The sequence below is a fragment of the Adiantum capillus-veneris genome, chromosome 4, assembly GCF_014529385.1.
Source record: "Adiantum capillus-veneris isolate H3 chromosome 4, ASM1452938v2, whole genome shotgun sequence".
In the NCBI taxonomy this organism is placed as follows: Eukaryota; Viridiplantae; Streptophyta; class Polypodiopsida; order Polypodiales; family Pteridaceae; genus Adiantum; species Adiantum capillus-veneris.
This window is the reverse complement of record NC_140934.1, coordinates 82,121,789-82,144,918: the sequence shown is the minus strand read 5'-3', so window position 1 is coordinate 82,144,918 and position 23,130 is coordinate 82,121,789. Positions and strand designations below refer to the sequence as shown.

The following is a 23,130-nucleotide window of genomic DNA, read 5'->3' as shown; positions in this document are numbered from 1 at the left end:
ATGGCTTGGGCTCTCCATTATAAGGTGCTTCAAGGTAGCGCACAAAAGGGCCAAGTAGTTATTCGATAGCCTTTCTATCCATGACCAGTTTTTCAAAATCTTAGAAGGCTTTATATTTTGGCATTGTGGTTGGTCAGGTGGTCCTTTGTCTTAGCTAGTATGATCAAGAGAATGTAGTGTGGAATTTGGCACTTGGTATCTTCAACTTGGATATCTTTTTGGGGTACAAAACCCATGTAAATGATGTGATAATTATACATTGGAATTTTCATGGGTGATTCGTGGTTTCTAAAGGGGGATCATATCTCGAGAGGGTAACTTGTGTTTCCATGTGGAGGTAATCAACCATCCCTCACAGAGTATATATTGTATTATTTTGTTGGGGGTGCTCGGCACTCCATGTAAGAGATCACATTGTTCAAGTGTGGGCAAAAGTGATCTCTGTACCAAATATATGTTTTCGTCAAGGAATGTGTGCACGTACTGTCCTACCCGTCGTGAGAGTTCCATGAGTCATTTGCAAATTACATTCAAACAAAATAACTCTTTGTTTGTAGAGGGTGCTTGAGTGAGTACTTTTTATTTTGTGTTTTGCTTACATAAAAACTAAAGAGACATGGTTCAAAAAGAGACAACTACTGTGAGAAGTAGAAAATATGCAACGGCTCAAGTTATCAAGTGATTCTAGTAAGATTCATCACAAGAGGATCTTCACTTGCACCCATACAAACAAGATAATATGCTGTTACTTTTTTAGGTGTTCACCATCCCAACAATTATCATCCATATCAAGCTTGCCAACATGCATCATGTTAGTATAAATCTCTTTCAAAACAAGTTCAATGAATAGAGCAGGTTGAATTTAATAAAAGACAATGCCCAAATGTATTTCAAGACGCCTCACTTTTTGAAATGCATGTCTCCTTTACACTCCTACTTGAATCATGAAAAGGAAGGCAGAAAGGTTTCGACATTTGTAGTTTGGCACTCTCATCCATATTGCTTTATACTGACATGGATGCATACTCAAAGACGAAGATAGTCTGTGTGTGTGTGTGTGTGTGTGTGTGTGTGTGTGAGAGAGAGAGAGAGAGAGAGAGAGAGAGAGAGGTGTTGAGGGGGGGGATTGTATTGAATAAAGGGCACTCATAAATTATAGCCTCACCTGTGTAAGAGCTGCACTAAGATTGAACACTGAACATCCAAGTAGGGGCGGGGCGTAAGTCTCCACAAATGTAACAAAATTACTGGCTCCCATCACAACTATGAAACAAGCTCATTCTCCATTGCAAACCCAAAGGCCCGAAGCACAATGCGATATACATGATTACATACTGTGATAAGCTTGTTTCAAATATAGAAGGTGAAAGCAAGTGAATATCTTAAATTAAGGTGCAAATTCGCAATAGCACTATATAGCACTATACGACAAGCTTTACCCAACAACAAACTTTACTGTATAACAAGCTTTACTATACGTTGTCCGGAATTGCTCAAGAGTTCCATACTTTGCTGATGTCAGCCAAAATGTCATCGACTTCGCTATATTGTCCTACTGCACAAGCTGGAGTCTACTAAGACAGAGCATTCTCAAGACACACATTGTCACATCAAGTGTAGCACATAGTAGTTAACCATCACCTACTGCAAGCAAGATTGAAACATGGTTAAAAGAAACAGGGAAATGGGAACAAAAATAGAAACAGAAACAGAAAAAAACTTGGAAGTTTTAGGAAACCATAGGAGCAGGGGTAATGGAAACGAATAAAGTTACAACAAGAGTATTGAAATTCGGGGAAACAGCAAAAAAGTGAAATTTTGGGTAACTATGGATAGTAACCTCCATGAATTCCAATACAAGACGCACGCATAACTACAAATGCTAGGGTGGCTGTCACCACTACGCAAACACTAAGACATGTGTCACCAGTAAAATCAAGCAGGAAACAGCCTGCGACAAACACAATCACGACCTTTTAGTTTTGCATTCTACTTAGTATCTTCATAACTTCCAATGGGGAATTGTTGCATTCCTAGACATCAGGATGGGCACCTGAGCAATGTCTGGCCTGTGCCTACATGTGAACACACACACACCCTCAGTTGCCCTTGTTCACGCTGTTCGCACACTGCTCCAGCACCCATCCTGATATCTAGGGCTGTAACAGCAATGAGAATCAGGGTCAATACTTTCCACAACACATTTTCGTCTCACGTGCAAGAGTAAGCTTCTCCTTTTCAGGCTAACTGGCATAATCAGGAAGAAAACTAACATGGCGGGATGAGTATTTATACCATCTAACATATTCAGTCTGTGACTGGCTCGCAAAGCAAGAAAGCTTATAATTTTTTTGGCTGGTGTTCATCATCAAATTAGGTATACAATCACAAGCACATTGACAAGGTCAATAAAATTCCAAGAATCTCTTTCATGGTATCCTTACAAGACATTACCTTAGAATTTTCCAAATTATACACCACTGATTCAGACAAAGATTGAAATAATCGATACAACCTGATGAAATATACAACCTAAAAACCCTGTAACATTTGAATAAACCAAATGTAGCGTGGAAGTCCAACAAAAAGCTGGATAAGAAAATCATTAGACATTCCCCCAACTTGTTCAATAAGTAATGTATGAAACTGCTAGTTTGACGCAGTTTGAAATCCAAGCCACGATGTGGCAGTATTACTTTCTCTAAATCCACATTAGGAACCCGTTTATGGACAACGATAACAATGGACCTTTTAATGGCACACTCTAAACAGCCAGTTCAAAACAAACAATAGTAAGCCATGTAGAGATACCTAAAACACTCACATTGATGTAGAGCCTTCCTCTTCAGAACTCTTCCCACTTGAAAACTCTCGCTCCGTAGACTTCTTCTTTACCTTGTATGCCCATTCCAAGGCTCCACAATAGTGGAGAGGAGGATTGAACCGCTCATCAAACATATCTGGCGGTAGAAAAGCACCATTTTCAATAAGAAAACGAATTGCCTTCTTGTTTCTCTCCTTTGCCGCATGGTGAAGTGGAGTCCCTGATTGACACACAAGCATATAAGTACAGACTCGGAAACAAAAACTTGAAAGCCAGGACCCAAAATCTGCCTCTTAAACAGAAGCTTACATCCACAGCCAACTCTTGTCCGCGCATCAATATTGCCGCCGCGTTCGAGCAATTCGTCCATAACATCAATATGACCACCTGCTGCAGCAAGATGCAGGGCTGTCACTCCCGAGTCTTTGCGTCCAAAAGACATTTCATTAACATCGCCTCCATCATCCAGCAAGCGTCGAACCTGTGGACATCAAAAAAATATTAAAAGGATCAGAGAGAGTCTTGCTTACAAAACAGGAAAAAGATGTCAAAGGCAGGCTTATAAATGCTTAACATGACTATTGTCACAAAATCAGAAAACTGAAGAGCTAGGACAATCATCATCATGAAACAAACAATGGTATTTTCTATCCAAAATGCTTGTGTAAAGGAACATCAATTATTGAGTGACGAGAAAATATACCACCTATAAAAGAAATGTATGTGCTGGCTCATGATGGCCATCCACAAGGCAGTACGGTCATCAGCTCCACATCATGCTGATATCAACTAAGAACAAAACCCCACTAATGTCATCCGTGCCTTGTACATATTGTAGAGCTAGATATGGATATATGCTCGCACACGAATGATCCGCGCTCAAATGTCAACAATCGTGACATTTGACCAACAGTGAATTACCATCAGATAGAACTGAAGAAGACAGCCTTAAGAATATGCCACTAGTGCAGCTATTAGAACGTAACCTTTGAAGAAGTATTGGAGGACAAATGCTTGCTTAAAGAGCCCTCTCATGCATAAGAGTTAGACAGCTTCTCGTATGCCTTAAGTCACACTTGGTATATTGACTCATTGCATCACCCCCATGGTGACCATGATACGCATCTCAGAAGGGGTGAAACACACATTTATATTTCGTAAAGCTCACAAACGGGCCAAGAATTTCTCCTGATCTCTATATATTGACATTTTGGTCCAGCGTTTTGTCTCCTATTTGAAATGTTTTATACCGGAAGGAAGGGTTCGGAAACATTCGCAATGACACTGCCTGGACTCCCCCCGAAATGTTTCATCCGCGTAACAGGACACTTTACCCCAAAATGTTTCAGTCCCAGCGAAGGGCTTGGTGGAACGTCTGACCAAAACGCTAAACCATCACACATGAAATGAATATAGTTATAAATTTGTAAGACATGTATTTCTGAACTCTTATTGATGTGCGTGTGTAATTCCTCGGTTTGCTTGTATAATTCGTGTTTGTGTGAGGGTAATTACTTATATGTAATTTACATTTTACTCACGGCCCCATATTAGAAAACAAAACCAACAAGCTATAGCAATTAATGCTCATATATAGATTTTAAGACACTACTTAAATCCATGAGAAAAAGCTCAAGATTACTGCATGTCAGTGATAATTTTCTATTTATGATGACCGCTCTTCAAATCAAGCTTTATAAAAATAAGGACAATGGCTGGTGCTATTTAGAAGAACCCTAAAAATTTAGATAATGGTGAAAAACCCAAAAACCCTGTTATTCATTCTTGTCAACCTGTCCGTACTGAGCTGGACTTTCAGCCAAGCACATGTACCCGTATACCATTGAGAAACTACTATGCTCCTAGGGTTACTGTGAGATGCCTATGTAGGGCTGTTGCCAAGTCCTTATGACCCCTAAGCATAACACACCCACAGTACCCAGTTGGCAATATTGAATAGCACTCATGGTTCGATTTCTGATGTACCGTTAAAATAAGAAGTCCAACCCAACTACCTTCAATCAGGACGTGTAAGCATCCTCTAATCCACGTACAGTACCATTTTATGGACACTCTCTCTCTACTCTGACTTTGTATCAGATTCACCACATTGTAACGCTCTGGTCTCATAGGTCATTTTGGCTTTTTGAAGACGTTAATATAACATTTCATTCGAATTCTTTTTCTACCTTTGTCACAATCACAGACTCCCATGGAATGGGGATTGGCCAAAAGATGAACAAGAAGAAGAATCAGGACAGCATCTGCAACTTTGATGTGCTATGCCACATTTTGGCAAAAAACGTAGGCAGAAAGAGAGCTGCTTCTCCAGACCCACCAGTATTTGGGCGAGGCCCCCCACCCCTGCGGCCCATGGGAAGAACTATACTGCCAGTCTACATTTCAGCACAAAACACGGAAGGCTCGCAATGAACCCTGACATGCAGGCTCCAAGCCCTTCAGCCACTAAGCTAAACGTCATTGGTTGTGAAAATTTTGCGCAGGTACATTATGAAGCAGGGCGTCCATCCTGTGTGAACATGAGGAGTGGAGGCAATGAGAAATGACGGGTTCGCCTGAACCCGCCCTGGATATGCTGCAAAACTTGGTTGAGAACAGCAAAGGCTAGGATTAGTCTTTTGAATTATAGGCCAAGGTAAAGCATAATGTAGCCCCAATTGTGATCCTCAAAGGTTAGGGGGAAAACAAAAACGAACGCGTTCCTTGCATGCAGAGAGCAAATTCCCTTGCCGGGGAATTATTAAGGAACGTTCCGTCTCCAAAGGAATGCACAGAGAATGAGGACACACTTAAAAACAACACATCCATGTTGCAGCCCCAATTTCCTATGACTATGGTCTCAATCCACATAAGAAATACCATAAGACAATTCCCCAGAAATACGTGCGCAATAACCAAACATAACCTCAATTATTCAGTTCTGCTATCATTACTAATTGTCAGAGCACATGTTTCTGCTTTTGCCACTAAAGAATTTTCAGACCCCCACTGGAAAATACATGTTGCAGAAGTGATTGCATTGCTTATTGTGTCAACGTTGCATCACAAAATTGAACCATTGATTTGTCTTAAATCAATGTGACTAATAACTCTCTTTCTCATCTAGAGTACGCAAAAGAGGACGCCAGTCCTTTATCAAAGCTAAAATCACATAATAAATAAGACTTAAATTGAAGCAATTCTTTGGCATACTCCACAAAGGACAACCCATTATTATAGGCTCTAGTTTGCAGAATAATGGGAACAAATGTGTCCTTAAATTTGTAGCTTGCAGAAAAACTCAAACCTCGTTAATATCCCCTTTCTTTGCAGCGACATGAAGAGGGGTCCATCCTCGGTCATCCCGTCCATCAAAGTTTTTTGACAATGAGTTACGCCTCATAATACGCCGTTGAGAAAGAGCTGGACTGGCAGCTTCAAAACCCATTTCCAGACTGCTCACTAGAGCTCTTATTGAATGCCTTTGAAGCTGATTTAGATTGAAAAGATTGAACCTGCAAAAGCCGCATCTCTCTCTCTCTCTCTCTCTCTCTCTCTCTCTCTCTCTCTCTCTCTCTCTCTGTGTGTGTCCATCTATTTATCTTTCTACCTATCTATCTATACAAACAGTAACGCAAAGAGAAACGCAGATCCAACCAACAACAGGGAGGATACTCACCAGAATGAGTCGAACGAGTTGGCTATGGGAAGAAGGTCAAGGGAGAGAGACCCGGGCCAAGCACACGCAGGTTGTGGCAGAGGGAGTCGTAGCAGGAGATGGTGAAGCGGCGCGACAGGGAAGCAACAAGTGGAGGCATCCCGATGAGTAGCAGGAAAGGAAGAATCGCCCAATACACCTTAAACCTGCCCAAATGAGTAAAACATCAACCTGCTCGCAAGGGCACGCCTGCCTCTCTCTCTGTCACACATACACTCCAACGCGGTCCTATATCTGATTCAACTTGGACCAAAGCGTCGGATGAGAATGTTTGGATTTTGACCCAAACGTCATTAAGGCTATTAAGCCTTTATGTAAGCGAAGGCTTTTGGCCTGCTTACATAGGCTAACGTTGCTTTTTATCGGACATCCTCCCTTAGTTGTGTAATTTTGTGTGTATTTTATTGATTTGTTTTCATGTCCATGAAAAAAAGCTTGTGATTGGCATACAAATCCTTACATGCTCATTGAATAGACTTATAATCACTGCCACATTTTGAAGAGGGAGATCATGGTAGACTAAACAAGGAAACACAAGCAAAGGTGTGCCTCTTCGATATAACAAAAGACTAATGGTGAATATATACTATCTTAAGGCTCATACTATGACAAGATCGTAGTTTACTTAGAAATATGCATGCTAACAAATTAGCGTCTTCAAATGATTAAGTAGCTTCAAATAATTAAGTAGGGTTATGGAACAAAAAGAGTTGCAATTGCTCATAGTCACACTAGTGTGTTGTTTATGAAGAAAATGGACCCACAAAGCTCTCAATGGCGACAGGAGGCTTGAACTCATGACCCGAACGTAAGGAAAATGAAAGGTATATGACCACAACAAAGCAAACAAAAGCACCAATATGAAATGCAAGGGAAGGTGTGTGGCCATCCTAGCATAGCGGAAAGATACACACACATGACCAACACAACAATGACTCAATCTGGTGAGCACTTGCCCACGACTAGGGCATGGAGGCAACCATGTGTAGACATGGAAATCTACGCACATATATGGTACTCACAAGCAAGCTCAATCTACCTTCCCGAAAACACAAGCTATGGGAGATATTTACCTATGCACACACTCAATTTCAAGCTACAAATCACACAAAGCATCACATACACTAATTCGTCAAGCATAGAATGCACATACACACATTCCAAGGAGTGCACACACACACATGCACATACACCACAACACATTCAATTTCAAGCTACAAATCACACAAAGCATCACATGCACTAATTCGTCAAGCATAGAATGCACATACACACATTCCAAGGAGTGCACACACACACATGCACATACACCACAAAGCATAGAGAAAGAGAGCATGAACTCAATGGAGATCAAAGAGACTATCAATACACTAGAATCCCATCAACATTATGACATAGCTCAAGCATGCACCAAGCACACAAGATGTGGAGAGCTTGAGCACCCAAGATGTACAGTGCCACTCATATATCTTCCAATGCACAAAAACATGATCATTTGCAAGATTACATGTTGAACATCTGTTGGCCTCATAATGCATACATAATCAGGAAACCAACATCCTCTTGATAGAGAGTACCAACAAAGTAATCTCCAAAATCATGAAGACTAAGGTTCAAACCTGCATCCATAGGAGTAGCAATAGGATTGCAAAATTCAAAGCCAATTATATGCAAAACCAACATCCTCTTGATAGAGAGTGACAACAAAGTAATCCCCAAAATCATGAAGACTAAGCTTCAAACCTACATCCATAGGAGTAGCAATAGGATTGCAATTTTCAAAGCCAAATGTATGCAAAACCAACATCCTCTTGAGAGAGAGTGACAACAAGTAATCTCCAAAATCATTAAGACTAAGCCTCAAACCTGCATCCATAGGAGTAGCAATAGGGTTGCAATCTTCAAAGCCAAATATACGCAAAACCAACATCCTCTGGATAGAGAGTGACAACAAAGTAATCTTCAAAGTCATGAAGACTAAGCTTCAAACGTGCATCCATAGGAGTAGCAATAGGATTGCAATCTTCAAAGCCAAATATATGCAACAATGTCTCAATGTACTTTGTTTGACACAAAGCAATACCTCCATCAACTTGCTTATACTATATGCCAAAATAATGATGCAAAAGACCCAAATCTGACATTCAAAAGAGGCATCCAAATCAACATTAAAGTAGCAATGTGTCCCTCTTTTGGCCCATTGAGAAACATGTTACCAATGCAGAGTACAATGATTAAAAATATATCATCCACATGCTTGATGTACAAAGTGCTCTTAGTTGGACTATTCTAAAAACCATGTGTATCCAAGTGAGCATGAATCTTTTCATGCCAAGCATAGGGAGCTTGCTTTAGATCATACAAAGACTTCTTAAGCCGACACACCTTGTTTTCCTCACCTTTTTGAACAAAACCACAAGGATGCGGGTCATACAATTCCTCAAGCGAATCACCATACAAAAAATGCAATCTTTATGTCCTAATGATGTACATTCCATCCATTATGAGCTATCAATGCACAAATTCTACAAACGGTAGTCATATGACAAGTGGGAGTAAAAGTCTCATCAACATCAATGCCCTTCTCTCGAGCATACTTGTTACCATATACATGTTGTAGTGATGTGTGTGAACACACTAGGACCGTCGGGGCATTTTTTCCCTCTTTAGGAGGTTTTTTCCCCCATGCATTGTATATATGCCCATCACTCTAGGGCTATCTATCTTTCCATTACACAGTAAGTAACATACTCTCTATTGTGTGCCTTGAGCTTCCTTCATCTTCTCCAAGATGTGTGCGTTTCTCTGCAACCCTAATTCCAACAATTGGTATCAAAGCAGGTTGCGTCCTCCCGGGCTTAGTCGCCAGCAGCTCCAGCATACGCCTGCTCACTTTCTCCAATTTCTGTGAGCTTTGGGGAGCGATCCGCAGGTCAATAAAATTTTTGGGCAAGTTCGTAGAGCTTAGTCTGCTCAGATTTTTAATTCAAGCTCATTTTGGCCTCCGTTTCTACTACAGCCAGGTCTGCGCAGGCAATTTTGTCATTTTGTGCAAAATTTCTATCAGTGCCAAATACTGCATAACAGGTCCCATAGAGTCTGCTACAGGTTGTGCTATATAGCACGTGCTGGTCTCACTCAGTTTCTCCTCATTTCGGGCAGTTTTCACATCAAGTGCATGCATTTTCCATGGCTGACAACAACACAGATGTGTTCAAGATGTTTGCTGTTGAGGACAGATTAGATGGGGACAATTACCCTATGTGGGCTTACATGATGTAACATGTTCTTGTGTCAAAGGGCGTTTGGAATATTGTGCAGGGCATTGATGTACGTCCTGGTTCTGAGGATGTAGGCAATGTTGAGGATGTTGCAGGTCTTGCCGCAAGAATTGCTGCTATTAGAGTTGTTTTGCCTACGACATGACAAGCTCATTGGGATGTAATGGATGCGCAGGCTCATGCATTGATTGCGTTGTCTGTGAAGCGCACCATTACTCCTTACATTCGTTCAACGAAATTTGCAAAACAGGCTTGGGATATTCTAGTAGGTCTTTATGCAAGCCGCAATGAGGCTAAAATTACTTTGCTACATAAAGAGCTGGAATCGAAGATTATGCATGAGGAAGATGATATGTACACTTTCCTTACTAGTGTCAAGGATATCAATGAGCAACTTATTTCTACACGTAAAGTCATTTCAGACAGTTCCCTTGTGCAAAGTGTTCTTGATGCCTTACCAGATTCATACTAGACTTTTGCTAGTACTTAGAGATTGATGACCCAAGGAAATCTTGAAGTTGTCAAGTTTGATGCATTATACGCATTGCTGTTGCAAGAGTCACAAGAAGAATCTTTTGTATGTCTGCACTTGCTAGACTTGGACTTGTAGTCAAATTTGTGGATGACAAATGTACAGTTCATGATCTCAGTTTTGGTGATGAAATTGTTGCATCTGGCCTTTTGTGTCGTGTGTTGGAATTAGGGTTGCAGAGAAACACATGCAGCTTGGAGAAGACGAAGGAATATCAAGGCACACAATAGAGAGTATATTACTACGTGTGCTGGAAAGATAGATAGCCCTAGAGCGATGGGCGTATATACAATGCACGGGGGAAAAAACCTCCTAAAGAGGGAAAAAATGCCCCGGCCGTCCTAGTGTGTTCACACACATCACTACCACATGTATATGGTAACAAATCCCCCCTGGAGTGATGCGGTGAACGAGAACCGGCACATGAGTAAAGGGAAGTGCCATGCCCTGAGGACATGATCAGTCCACAAAGGGGAGTAAGCCCAAAGCTTTGCGGAAAGCTTCGAGCTTCTCACGAGACAATGCCTTTGTGAAAAGATCTGCAAGGTTGTCCTGTGTTGGCACATAAGCCAAGCTGATCTAATCTCTCCTGCTAAGAGCCTCTCCTGACATAGTGGTAATGCACCTCAATGTGCTTTGTGCGAGCATGAAAAATTGGGTTCCTCCCAACTGCCAATGCGCTATGAATGTCAGTGTAGATAGTGTTGGCAGTGTCCTGTCCAACACCCAAATCAGCCATAAGGCGTCTGAAGCCATACACACTCAACCGTAGCTGTGAAGACTGTCATGTACGCAATCTCAAAACTCAAAGTGGCCACAGTAGGTTGCTTCTTGCTCAACCATGATATACATGAGCTGCCAAGCATGAAACAAAAACTACTTGTGGACACTCACGTGTCAAAACAACCAACCCAATCTGAATCCAAAAAAGCATGTTAGTTTGGCGGCAATGATCCCCCCTTGGAATAAAACAAGCCAAGATGTAAAGTGCCACCAAGGTAGCAAAAAATCCTCTTGACCGCCTGCCAATGCTTAGACCCTAGGTTATGCATAAATCTGTTGACTTGTGAGACTGCAAATATCCGGCCTCGTGTTGCATACATAAATGAGGCATCCAACAACAATTAGGTAAAGAGGGACATTAGCAGGATCGCCAGCATCATGTAGACTCAACTTCAAACCTATTTCCATAGGAGTGGCAATAGGTTTTCAATCCTCAAGTCCAAACTTACATAGCAATGTCTCTATGTAACTTTTCTGGCACAAGGCAATACCACCATCACATTGCTTAAACTGTATACCCAAGTAATGATGCAACAGTCCCAAATCTTTCATCTTGAAAGTAGCATTCAAATCAGCTTTGAATTTAGCAATATGTCTCTCATTTGGTCTAGTGATCAGCAAATCATCTACATAAAGAACCACAATGAGAAGTACATCATCCTCATGCTTTACATACAGTGTGCTTTCTGTTGGACTGTTACGAAAACCTTGTTTGACCAAATGAGTGTAAGCTTTCTCATACCAAGCACAAGAAGATTGCTTCAACCCATACAAAGCCTTATTACATCTGCACACTTTGTCCTCTTGTCCTTTCTTGACAAAACCGCGAGGCTGCGTTACATAAACTTCCTCAAATATATCACCATTCAAGAAAGCAGTAACAATGTCTGATTGATGTACATCCCAACCAAAATGAGCTGCGAATGCACATAGAAAACACACAATATTCATACGACAAGTGGGAGAAAAATTCTCTTCATAATCTATGCCTTTTCGTTGTGCATAACCCTTTGCAACAAGTCGAGCCTTATGGCGATCGATCTCACCATCCGGCTTGCGTTTGAACTTGCACTTGATGTGAAAACTGCCAGTAAAGAGGAGAAATGAAGCGGGAACAACACGTGCTATATAGCACAAACTGTAGAAGATTGTAAGGCACCTGTTATGCAAAAAACGGAACTGATAGAAAATTCTGCACAAAATGACGAAATTGCATGTGCACACCTGCCTGTAGTGGAAACGGAGGCCGAAATGAGCCCGAATCAGAAATCTGAGCAGATTGAGCTCTGCGAGCTTGCTCAAAATCTTTATCGACCTGTGAACGCTCGCCAAACCTCATTGAAATCAGAGAAAGTGAGCAGGCATGTGCTGAGGAGCAGCTGGCGACTAAGCCCAGGAGGACGCAACCTGCTCTGATACCAATTGTTGGAATTAGGGTTGCAGAGAAACACACACAGCTTGGAGAAGACGAAGGAAGCTCAAGGCACACAATAGAGAGTATATTACTACGTGTGCAATGGAAAGATAGATAGCCTTTGAGTGATGGGCGTATATACAATGCACGGGGGAAAAACCTCCTAAAGAGGGAAAAACTGCCTCGGTGGTCCCAGTGTGTTCACACACATCACTACCACATGTATATGGTAACACCGTGGGCTGTATAAGCTCACTTTGTATGACAAGTGTGGACAAAATTTTGCAAATGTAGTTGAAGATTCAAGGGTTGTTTCAGATGCAAAATCGTGGCATGCATGTTTTGGGCATCTGCATTTTGCCAATTTGCTGCATTTGCAAAAATCTGATATGGTTTCTTCTTTGTCGCCTCTTGGAGCACCTGTCAAACATGTTTGGGAAGGTTGTATTTTGCGTAAAATCCACCGTTCTAAGTTTCCAAAGGATGGTTCAGTTAGGGCCACATGCAAATTGCAGCTCGTGCATAGTGATGTTTGTGGGCCCATGCAAACTCTGTCCTCGAGCAATTACCTGTACTTCGTGACTTTCATTGATGATTACTCCAGGCATGCATGGGTATTTTCGCTTAAAGCGAAGTCCGAAGTTTTTATGTGCATCAAACAATTTTTGAGGGGGGGAGTATATGTCTCATGAATTTAATACATTTTTGGCTAGTCGTGGGATAAAACACCAATGTACAGTGCCTTATATGCAAGATGTATGGTCAAAAGTCAAGCTTTGCTGCATTCTTTTTGGCTTGAGGCCATCATGTGTGCCACTTACGTACTTAATAGGTGTCCTAGGAAAGCTTTGCAATATATTACTCCATATGAAGCATGGCATGAAGACTGTCAAGAGGATTTTCCTCTACCTTAGTGGCATTTTACATCTTGGCTTGTTTTATCCCAAGGGGGGATCATTGTTGCCAGACTTACATGCTTTTTTGGACTCAGATTGGGCTGGTTGTTTTGACACGCGAGTGTCCACAAGTGGTTTTTGCTTCATGCTTGACAATTCATGTATATCATGGTTGAGCAAGAAGCAGCCTACTGTGGCCACTTCTAGTTGTGAGGATGAGTACAGGGCAGTCTTCACAGCTACGTTGAGTGTGTATGGCTTAGACACCTTATGGCAGATTTGGGTGTTGGACAGGACACTGCCAACATTATCTACACTGATAGTCAGAGTGCATTAGCAAATGCAAGGAACCCAATTTTTCATGCTCGCACAAAGCACATTGAGGTGCATTACCACTATGTCAGGGAGAGGCTTTCAACAGGAGAGATCAGCTTGGCTTATGTGCCAACACGGGACAACCTTTTAGATCTTTTCACAAAGGCATTGTCTTGTGAGAAGCTCGAAGCTTTCGACAAAGCTTTGGGCTTACTCCCCATTGTGGACTGATCATGTCCTCAGGGCATGGCACTTCCCTTTACTCATGTGCCAGCTCTCGTTCACCGCATCACTCCAGGGGGGATTTGTTACCATATACATGTGGTAGTGATGTGTGTGAACACACTAGGACCGTCGGGGCATTTTTTCCCTCTTTAGGAGGTTTTTTCCCTGTGCATTGTATATACGCCCATCCCTCTAGGGCTATCTATCTTTCCATTGCACACTAAGTAACATACTCTCTATTGTGTGCCTTGAGCTTCCTTCATCTTCTCCAAGCTGTGTGCGTTTCTCTGCAACCCTAATTCCAACACTGCTCTTTTGCCACAAGTCTATCCTTATACCATCAAGATTGCATTTCAACTTGAAAATCCACTTAATACAAACAATATTTTTGCCAGGGGGCAAGTCACACATAGACCACGTGCGATTCTTCACAATAACATCATACTCAATAGACCAACGACTTTTTCAAATTTTGTCCTTCATCAAATGACAAAGGTTTTTGCTCATGTCATAAAATCTAATATCTAACCAACCCAAATAATTTTCTCATATTAAACTGATCATTTAATGTGGGAGAATAAATGGTTAACCAACCCAAATGATTTTCTCATATTAAATTGATCATTTAATGTGGGAGAATAAACGGGAACAAGGGTTAAGATATAGACATGTGCTTATAGATCTGTCTCAACACGGGGCCAATGGTAAAGGGGCCCAAATGAGAGATGGTCTATCAAAGAGCAAGGCTAACCAATGGAGCATAAGACCTTAGGGTTAACTTCATTGAAGACCTCCAATAGTTAGTGTAAAAGTCCTTTGAACTTAGGTAAAGCTAGGGCTGAGCTTGAGGTGGGAACCCGGCCCAAGCTTAAGGTTCTTGAGGTGCTTGTCGTACTTGATGACTAAGGTGCTTGAGGTGCTTGATGACTGAGGTGCTTGATGACTGGGATGCTTGAGGTGCTTGTCATGCTTGAGATGCTAGGGTTGTACTTGAGGTGGGTACTCGACCCAAGGTTGAGGGGCTTAAGGGCCAAGCTTGTGGTGGGAATTGGGCCTAAGGTTGAGTGGCTTGAGGTGTACAAAAGTCAACACCATTCCCTACAAGGAGGAGGCGAGCCCTACAAGAGGGGGGATGAGAGAGAACACCCACACACTCACTCAAGGCAAGCTTGGTACAAAGAAAGGAAAAGGGACACTTGTCAAGTTCCTCCTCATGTTGCCCTCACGGTGTGCTTGAAGCCTATTGGTTGGCCACCCAAGGGGTCCAATGATAATTTAGACGATTTAATTAATTTTTTTAGCATTTATCAAGTCCTCTCTTTCAAAGGGGAAAGGGGGACACTTGTTCCAAGGCTACCCTTTATACTTGATTTACCTCCTGCTCGTGATTGGCTAGGCATGGAGGGGTCCAATGAGCTTCAAGCATGAGCTACAAGGGGGGGTCGACCAAGGAAGCTAGGGGCTTGCTTAGGGGGTATACTCTCCCACACACTCTCTCATTGTGTGAAGTGCAAAGTGCAAGAGCTCCCTCTCCTTCTCCAAGAAAGTAGAGAGGTTGAGAGCCTACACCAACACTCTTGGCTATGGAATGCAAATCCAGCCAAGAGCCATGCTTCAATGCTTAAGCTTTCCATCTTCTCCATCTTCATTACTATGCTATTATGTATGCTAGCAAGAAGAGTGATGATAAGTGAGGAACTAGTTCTTTCTCGTATGAAATGTTTCTTCTTCCTCTTCCCTACCCTCATTCCCTCCTAGCTCTCTCCACCTTCGAAGGTGTTTGAGGTCTTGGGATAGTTAATGCTTTCTTCAAAGTTTATCTTATGCTCATGATGCATGAAGCTTTCCATCTTCATTGCATCACCTAGGTCACAAGGAACACAAAGATTGTATTGTAATAAGTCTCTCTTGATGAGAGAAATCATAATACAAATGCCTATTGGAGGGGGGATTGGATCCACATAAATCCAATCCTCAATTGTTGTCATGTTCTCTAAATTCTCTCTTGCAAAAGTATTGTTCATGCCAAGTTAACTAAATGCTATGTTTATGTTGCTACCATCAATTATGTTCACCCACTATGCTCACAAAGTAATTTCACAAAAGTACTTTCTCTAATTTCCGCTACTCTCAAGTTAATAGGCCAATTCCATTACATTGGTATCAGAGCATTTGGTTTCCTTTTTCTTGCTTAATAAGAGAGGTCCTTAAGTAGGTTATAAATGGTTGATGTTGTTAATTATATTAGGGTAAGTGGAATTGGGATCTATTATCGGTTTTGTTGAGCCCACTATGTGGGATATAGTGCACATCTTGGGAGCTTTGGACTTAATAATGGAGTCTTTTTAGACTTGCCTACGACTTTACCATTATTGAGCCATAAGAAGTCCAAAAAGATCTAGCCCTGCGCAACTCTGTTATATTAGACCTAATCCACTACTCTCTATAATTAACCACTTCGAGCCGTGGGTCTAGATACTTAAGAGCCGATTTTCAAAGGCTAAGAGGAGTGGCATCTAAGGTTTTGAATTGCCAAAGTATACACTAAGTACGTACACAAATTTTGTTAACATGGCTGACAATACCAAGAGATTAGAATGAATATTGATAGCTTTGATTTTGCACATGAAGGTGCTAATGATGATACCCCCATGTTTGTATCTCGTCTCACTAGGTTGCAGCAAGCTATGGGCAACCCTGCTTTGCAAGTCGAAGTTACTCACCAACTTCGCGATTATGGAATTTCCCTTCCTCTCCAAGAGGAGAGAGAGCTTAGGAGGCCTCGTGAAGAGACCCCCAAAAGAAGACTCTCTCCTATACGAGAGGAGGAATCCAAAGAGAAGGAAAGCAATGAAATTTTAAGTTCCTCTGAAGATGTGGCTCCACGAAGACGGCGGCTTAGACGATCGCCCACTCCTCCCAAGAGGAAAAGATCAAAACACAGTCCTTCTCCTTGTCATTCTGAAAGGGAAGAGAGGAAACAAAGAAAGAAAAGGGCTAGAAAGAAGTCACCCTCTTCTCTTTCTTCTTCACCTTCCTCCTCTTCTGACGAAAGCTATGGCTATTCTGCTAGAGAATACAAGAGGGGAGGACATCGTAAATCATACCCTGCATGGAGAAGGTCACAAAAGCTAAAGAAGTTCAAGGAGGGAGGAAAAAGTATATTTTTTCTCACCTATGATGGTGCCTTTGGTGCTACCGACAAAGTGTTGGCCTTCATCCAGCAACTCGATGCGGCCTTTGGAGACGAGGGCTTCATAGAGTCCTCCAAGCTAAGCCATGTAGCTATGCATTTCCAGAAATTAGCTCATCAATGGTGGGCTAGCCTTCTTGCAACGGAGAAGCCCCAAAGACATGGAAAACTCTACGAGTTTCCATCATGAAGCAATTCCTTGCAAGTGATGCAAAGGACAAAGTGCTCACCGTATAGTGCAGCTTGAAGCTTCTCTCTCATGAGTCTATCCACAAGTATGTAGACAAGTTTTGGGATTTACATCTCAATGCTACCATCTTTCAAAAGATAGACTTTGCTGAGAAAAAGCAACAATTCTGTGTGGGATTACCTGAAGAGATGGCCGAATACATCAACTCTCATCACACCATGGTTGCTTCACGCATAAATATCCATCAAGGGGCTAGGTGGAATGTTAAGCCCATGGAAAACAAAGACAAAAATGATGCAAAGGGAAAAACCAATGTTCAAAATTCTTCCCAAAGCACTTCCAACAACAACAACAATCGGTCCAAGGAGAAGGGAGTTTACAAAGGCAAAAAAAAACTCTCTCCTGAAGAGCTTGAAGCTTTTTGCAAGGACCATAAGTGTTTCAAGTGTGGGGAGCAAGGACATGGCTATCATTCTTGCCCCAAGAAGAATGCTCGCAATGAGACTCCTAGGGCTTCCACCATCGAAACTCCAAAAGAGGATGCTCATTGCCAAGGATCATCACTTTCCTATGCTTTGGGAAAAGTAAGAGAGCATGATGCCTTCATCTTGTTTGACCCTGGCTCTACTCACAACTTCATATCAATGGAGTTGGCCACCAAGTTGGGCATTCAATCTTTCGAGATGGGAGATATTGTAACGACTGACACAGATTTCAAGGGACAGCAAGCCTCTGTTATTCCCTTGATTGGGAAGTTGAGGCTTCAAGTCCAAAGCTACATCGACAAGAAGACTTTTTTATCTCTCCTCTCCAACATGAGGATGCTATCCTAGGGGCGCCATGGTTTGATCGCATGACTGCCAATATGAAGTTCCTTGAAAGGAGAATCTACTTCACCTACAGGGGAAAGAACATGTATATAGATTCTAGTGAGCGTGGTTGCACTATTCCACTTGTAAATCCTCCTGCTTTTGATAAATCAATGAAGATCTTAGTTTCTGCGTACATGATTTTTGTCAAAGAGTCTCTTAAAGATCCTAATGTTTCATCAAATGTAAATGATAGGAATCAAGAGAGTTAGACTTGTCTAATTTTCTAACAGGATTCCAAGATGTATTCATCGATGATATCCCTATGGACTTACCTCCAAAGCGAGGGGACGATGACCATCGAATTGAGCTCCTTCCAGGAAGCTCATCGCCTAACAAGCCTTTTTATTGAGTCTCTCAAGCTCAACAAGAGAAGATGATGAGGCAAGTACAGGAATTGGTAGACAAAGGGATGGTGAGGCCTAGCTCCTCTCCCTTTTGTTCTCTAGTCCTTTTAGTGCAAAAGAAAGATGGTACATACCGTATGTGTGTGGACTATCGAACACTAAACCATATCACTATCAAAAATAGATTTCCCGTGCCTCGGGTAGAAGATCTGTTTGATAAGATACAAGGCTCTACGTACTTCAGTAGGATTGACCTTAAAAGTGGCTATCATCAAATAATGATAGTGGATGAAGATATCCTAAAGATTGTATTTCTCACAACATTTGGTCTTTATGAATATCTAGTCATGCCTTTTAGCTAGACGAATGCACCAGCTACGTTCAATCGTCTAATGGATACAATTTTTAGACCTTACCGTAAATTCAGTGGAGTGTTCTTTGATGATATCATCATCTACTCCAAGTCTTTGAAGGAGCATAAGCAACATTTCCAAGTGATTTTTCAAGCATTGAGGGAGAACAAGATTTTTCTCAACCAAAAGAAGAGCGAATTTTTCCTTAAAGAGATTCAATACCTATGTCATATTATCTCTCAAGATGGTCGTATGGATCCATCAAAGTTAGAGGTAATAAAAGCATGGCCTAATCCAAGGAATCTACATCAGCTAAGAAGATTTATTGGTATGTGCGCATACTATAGACGCTTCATAGCAAAATTCTCTCAAATAGCAGGACCACTAAATGACTTAACTAAGAAGAACGTTAAGTATGTATGGACTGCTAAGGAGAAAAATGCTTTTGATAAGCTAAAAGAAAAGCTTACCTCCCAACCAGTCCTCATGCTTCCGAATCTCTCAAAGCCATTTGAGGTCCAATGTGATGCTTGCGGTGATTGCCTAGGAGCAGTTTTGCTTCAAGAAGGGCATGCCATAGCATATGAGAGCCGAAGGCTCAATACCGATGAATGAGTCTTGGGCATTTATGAGAAAGAGCTTTTAGTTGTTCTACATGCCCTAGACACATGGAAGCACTATTTATTGGGGACTCCATTTATTCTACGAACCGACCACCAAAGTCTCAAGTATTTCATGATGCAAACCAAGCTTCCGACAAACAAATGAGGTGGGAAATTTTTCTTTTGCAATTTAATTTCCATATTGCTCACATTGCCGGTAAGCACAATCAAGTGGCTGATGCACTTTCACGACGACCAAAAGTTAATGCGGTGTCTATAGCTACTCACAATGATCTATCCTCTATGATAGATGAGTATGCTATTGACCTTGACTTTAGAGACATAATGTCAGCCCTTGCTTTGGAGAATAAAGAGGAACCATTCACCCTGCAGGATGGTTATCTTCTCTACACGACAATAGGCTATATGTTACCCATTCCCTTCTTGAGAAAGTTATGTATGAATCCCATGCTCCTCCCTATGCAGGGCATAGAGATATTCAACCTACTCTTCGAGGAATAGAGACGTATTTCTATTGGCCTACCATGAAAGTGGACATACAAGAGTATGTTTCAAAATGTGTAGTATGCCAAAAGACCAAGTATGATAGAGGGAAGCAACCTGGATTACTCCAACCATTGCCTATTCCAAATTCACCATGGGAGAGTATGTCCATGGATTTCATCTTTGGATTGCCCTAATCTATCCATGGGAATATGAGAATATGGACAATAGTCGACAGGTTAAGCAAGCAAGCACACTTTATTCCTGTTACCACCAAGCGACCACCTTTTATGTGGCCATGGTCCAGGCTTGTCCGACCCGCTAGTAGTGTATTATGTTATTGGCCAGGCTTGTCGGTCAGGTAGGAATGGTTAAGAGTGATCATCGATGAGAGGCACACTCTAAAATTGGAACCTATAATGTTTGGGTAAGATTGGCTAAGTGTGGGCACCCAAATGTGAACGGGCAAGCCCATATAAAAGTCAATCTAAACCTAAAATACCTCATTCGCTCATTTGTGCAATGCAAGAAGAGTGCTCTTGCTCCATCTCCTTTGTGTACTAGTGTGTGTGTGTGTGCGAGAGAGAGAGAGAGAGAGAGAGAGAGAGAGAGAGAGAGAGAGAGAGAGAGATCAAGCATTGCGGCGACATGACGGCGGCGAGGCGGTTGAGCGCGGCGCAGTGGCGGCTCCCTTTTCTTCGCGGCGAGGAATCCTCCACGATAGCAAGCGTAGAGCGGTGAGTGACACACCATTGTCATCTTTGAGCTTACTAGTTTAGGCTAGTTGCATGCTTGGAGCCATCTGTGGCTCGCACACAGTGTTAGGCAAGTCCCTTGCTTCGATACGTGTGGCGGAAGCCCACATTTTTGGCGCCGCTGCCGGGGAAATGCCCCGCACTATGCTTGAATAGCACTATATGCTTCTTTGTGGTGCATTATGAAATGTACGAAAGGTAGAGAAAGAAGGTGTGTGGCTTGTTGAGAAGGATTTGTGACCTTTGTTTTGCTGCAGTGTACTGTTTTTGTTAATAAGGTGTTGCAATGTATTGTGTTTTTTGTTCATAAGGTGTTAGAATTAAGGTAGTAGATCTATAATGTTAGCTCTATAAGGTACAGTAAGTAGATTTGTTAGTTAATTAGTTGTTGTAGTATTGTGTTAGTGTGTAACAATAGCTCTGTTAGTAGTAAGTAGGTAGGTTAGGTGTGTGTGTGCTCGCGCACGCGGCGCGGCCGCAGCCGCGGCCGCGGCGACCTTATCCCAAAAAAAAAAAAAGTAAAAAATTTTAAAGGTAGGATCGGGATCGGGAATATTCCCTAGGCACAAGGCCAAGCCCAAGCCCACACTCAGGCTCAGGCCTCAGTCACCCTTTAGAATTACTTATTTTAGCCTCACGTGTAAGTAAAAATCAACCCTTTTGAGGACCAACAGAGCTTCGAATAACTGAACGCTGTGATGTAAAGCACACCACAATCCCCTGAGCAATACACTCATATCGAACTATCACACGTTATAATCCAAAAACCGATCGTAAAAATACATTAAAAAACATCAAAAAGCGAGTGAAAATGGGGTGCAAAACGCCTAAAAACTCAAGCGGTTAATCTTTGAGGGTATTTGCCGATGCTTGTAGGGTGCCAAAGGCACATGCATCTGCGCTCTGGTTGTGTGCTAGAGGCCAAGTAACTAGCGAGCACTTTGACTTACGCGAGTTCTCAATACCCACCTACCTTAGGTTCCGGGCCCTCGACGGGGACACAAGGTAGTACCACTCAAGACCCATATATTGCGTCCAGTGACTCTTCCTCTGACTACAATGTCATGGAGGGTTACCCAATGCTTAATCCTGATAGCTCAAGCCGCTTGAAGGAAACCTTTAATAGACCCACTCACTCCAAACATGGAGCTAACGATGTAAATGAGGGGGTTGGGGAAGTAAATTCTCCATTCATGACCAATGTAGACCCTATGCCCTTAGAGAGTGTGCACGTGAATACTCCATTCACTGCACCCTCTGACTCTTCAAAGCTATTCCCCTCCGAGGTTATATTACCTGATGGTAGAAGCCTTGCCAAAGTACAACAAGTTGAGCGGTATATTATTGCGGCTAGGGAAAAGGAAATCGAGAGCTTACGCAAGGTAGAGCAATGAAGCGAATTAAAAGTGAAAGCCCCTAAGTCAATATCATTGCTAGGAGAGCAATCGAGTGTTCCTGAATTAGCGACCACTAAGGGTCAACCCATAGAGAGCCACATTGCATCTAGTTCAAAGGACACCCCTAGCACCTCAATCCTAGATGAAGCGTTCCTAAATGAGAACTGGGAGAACGAACTACAAACGGAAACTCTAACCGACCTATACACATGTCACACTATCACGTGGGCTGGTTAGATGTCCTACAATCCACAACGGGTGCTACTAGTGTGAGGATCAACAACAAAGAGTTTGTGAAGTCATCCATATGGTTATTGAGCTAGAGAGACAGAACAAGGGGATCCACATGCCTTCAACGAGTCTCATGAGATTCTTGGATATAGGGAAGGCTAAACAACCAACCTTATCGTAAATGGAGACTCCCTCGGTAAGTCCGATGGATCCTCCATATGTTGTTTCAAGATCAAGGTCTTTGGACATAAAATAAGAATTACCTTCATTGTTATGGATTTCTCCAAGCACACTATGGGATCTGAGACGATCTTAGGACTTCCTTTCCTGAGGGAAGCAAGAATGGTGCATGACTGGTCTAAAAACCATGTCTGCTTACAGTTCCAAGATTCTGTCATTCGGGTGGATCTTGTAACTAGTCGAGCACATCCTCTAGGAAATAGATTTATAATTGATCATAGATCTGACACCACAGTTCACTTGGCCCCATTCCAGTATTGTTACACATGTAAAATGGACACTGATGTTGGGGAAGATTCTCCTTATATGGATGTTTTACCTGGGATGACTGAGTCGGACAATGTGGACTGGGTCCACTTAGCAGCAACCATAGACACTTGGGGAAACAGGGGGACGACCTGGGTAACACCTGAGGGGGATGAAATGCCACCATCGTACCCTTAAATATGCTAGAAGCAATG

General features: G+C 42.1%; 1 protein-coding gene across 1 annotated transcript; it reads right to left on the bottom strand.

The window, feature by feature from the left end:
• Positions 1 to 2,526: 2,526 nt before the first annotated feature.
• On the bottom strand, positions 2,527 to 6,812 carry LOC147459498 (phytochrome-interacting ankyrin-repeat protein 2-like). The gene is made up of 4 exons (XM_086510754.1): positions 6,504 to 6,812; positions 6,132 to 6,339; positions 3,134 to 3,305; positions 2,527 to 3,044 (listed from the first exon to the last, which is right to left on the bottom strand). The coding sequence occupies exons 2-4, from the start codon at positions 6,270 to 6,272 to the stop codon at positions 2,821 to 2,823; spliced, it is 537 nt and encodes a 178-aa protein (XP_086366880.1). The 5' UTR covers positions 6,273 to 6,339; positions 6,504 to 6,812; the 3' UTR covers positions 2,527 to 2,820.
• Positions 6,813 to 23,130: the final 16,318 nt, after the last annotated feature.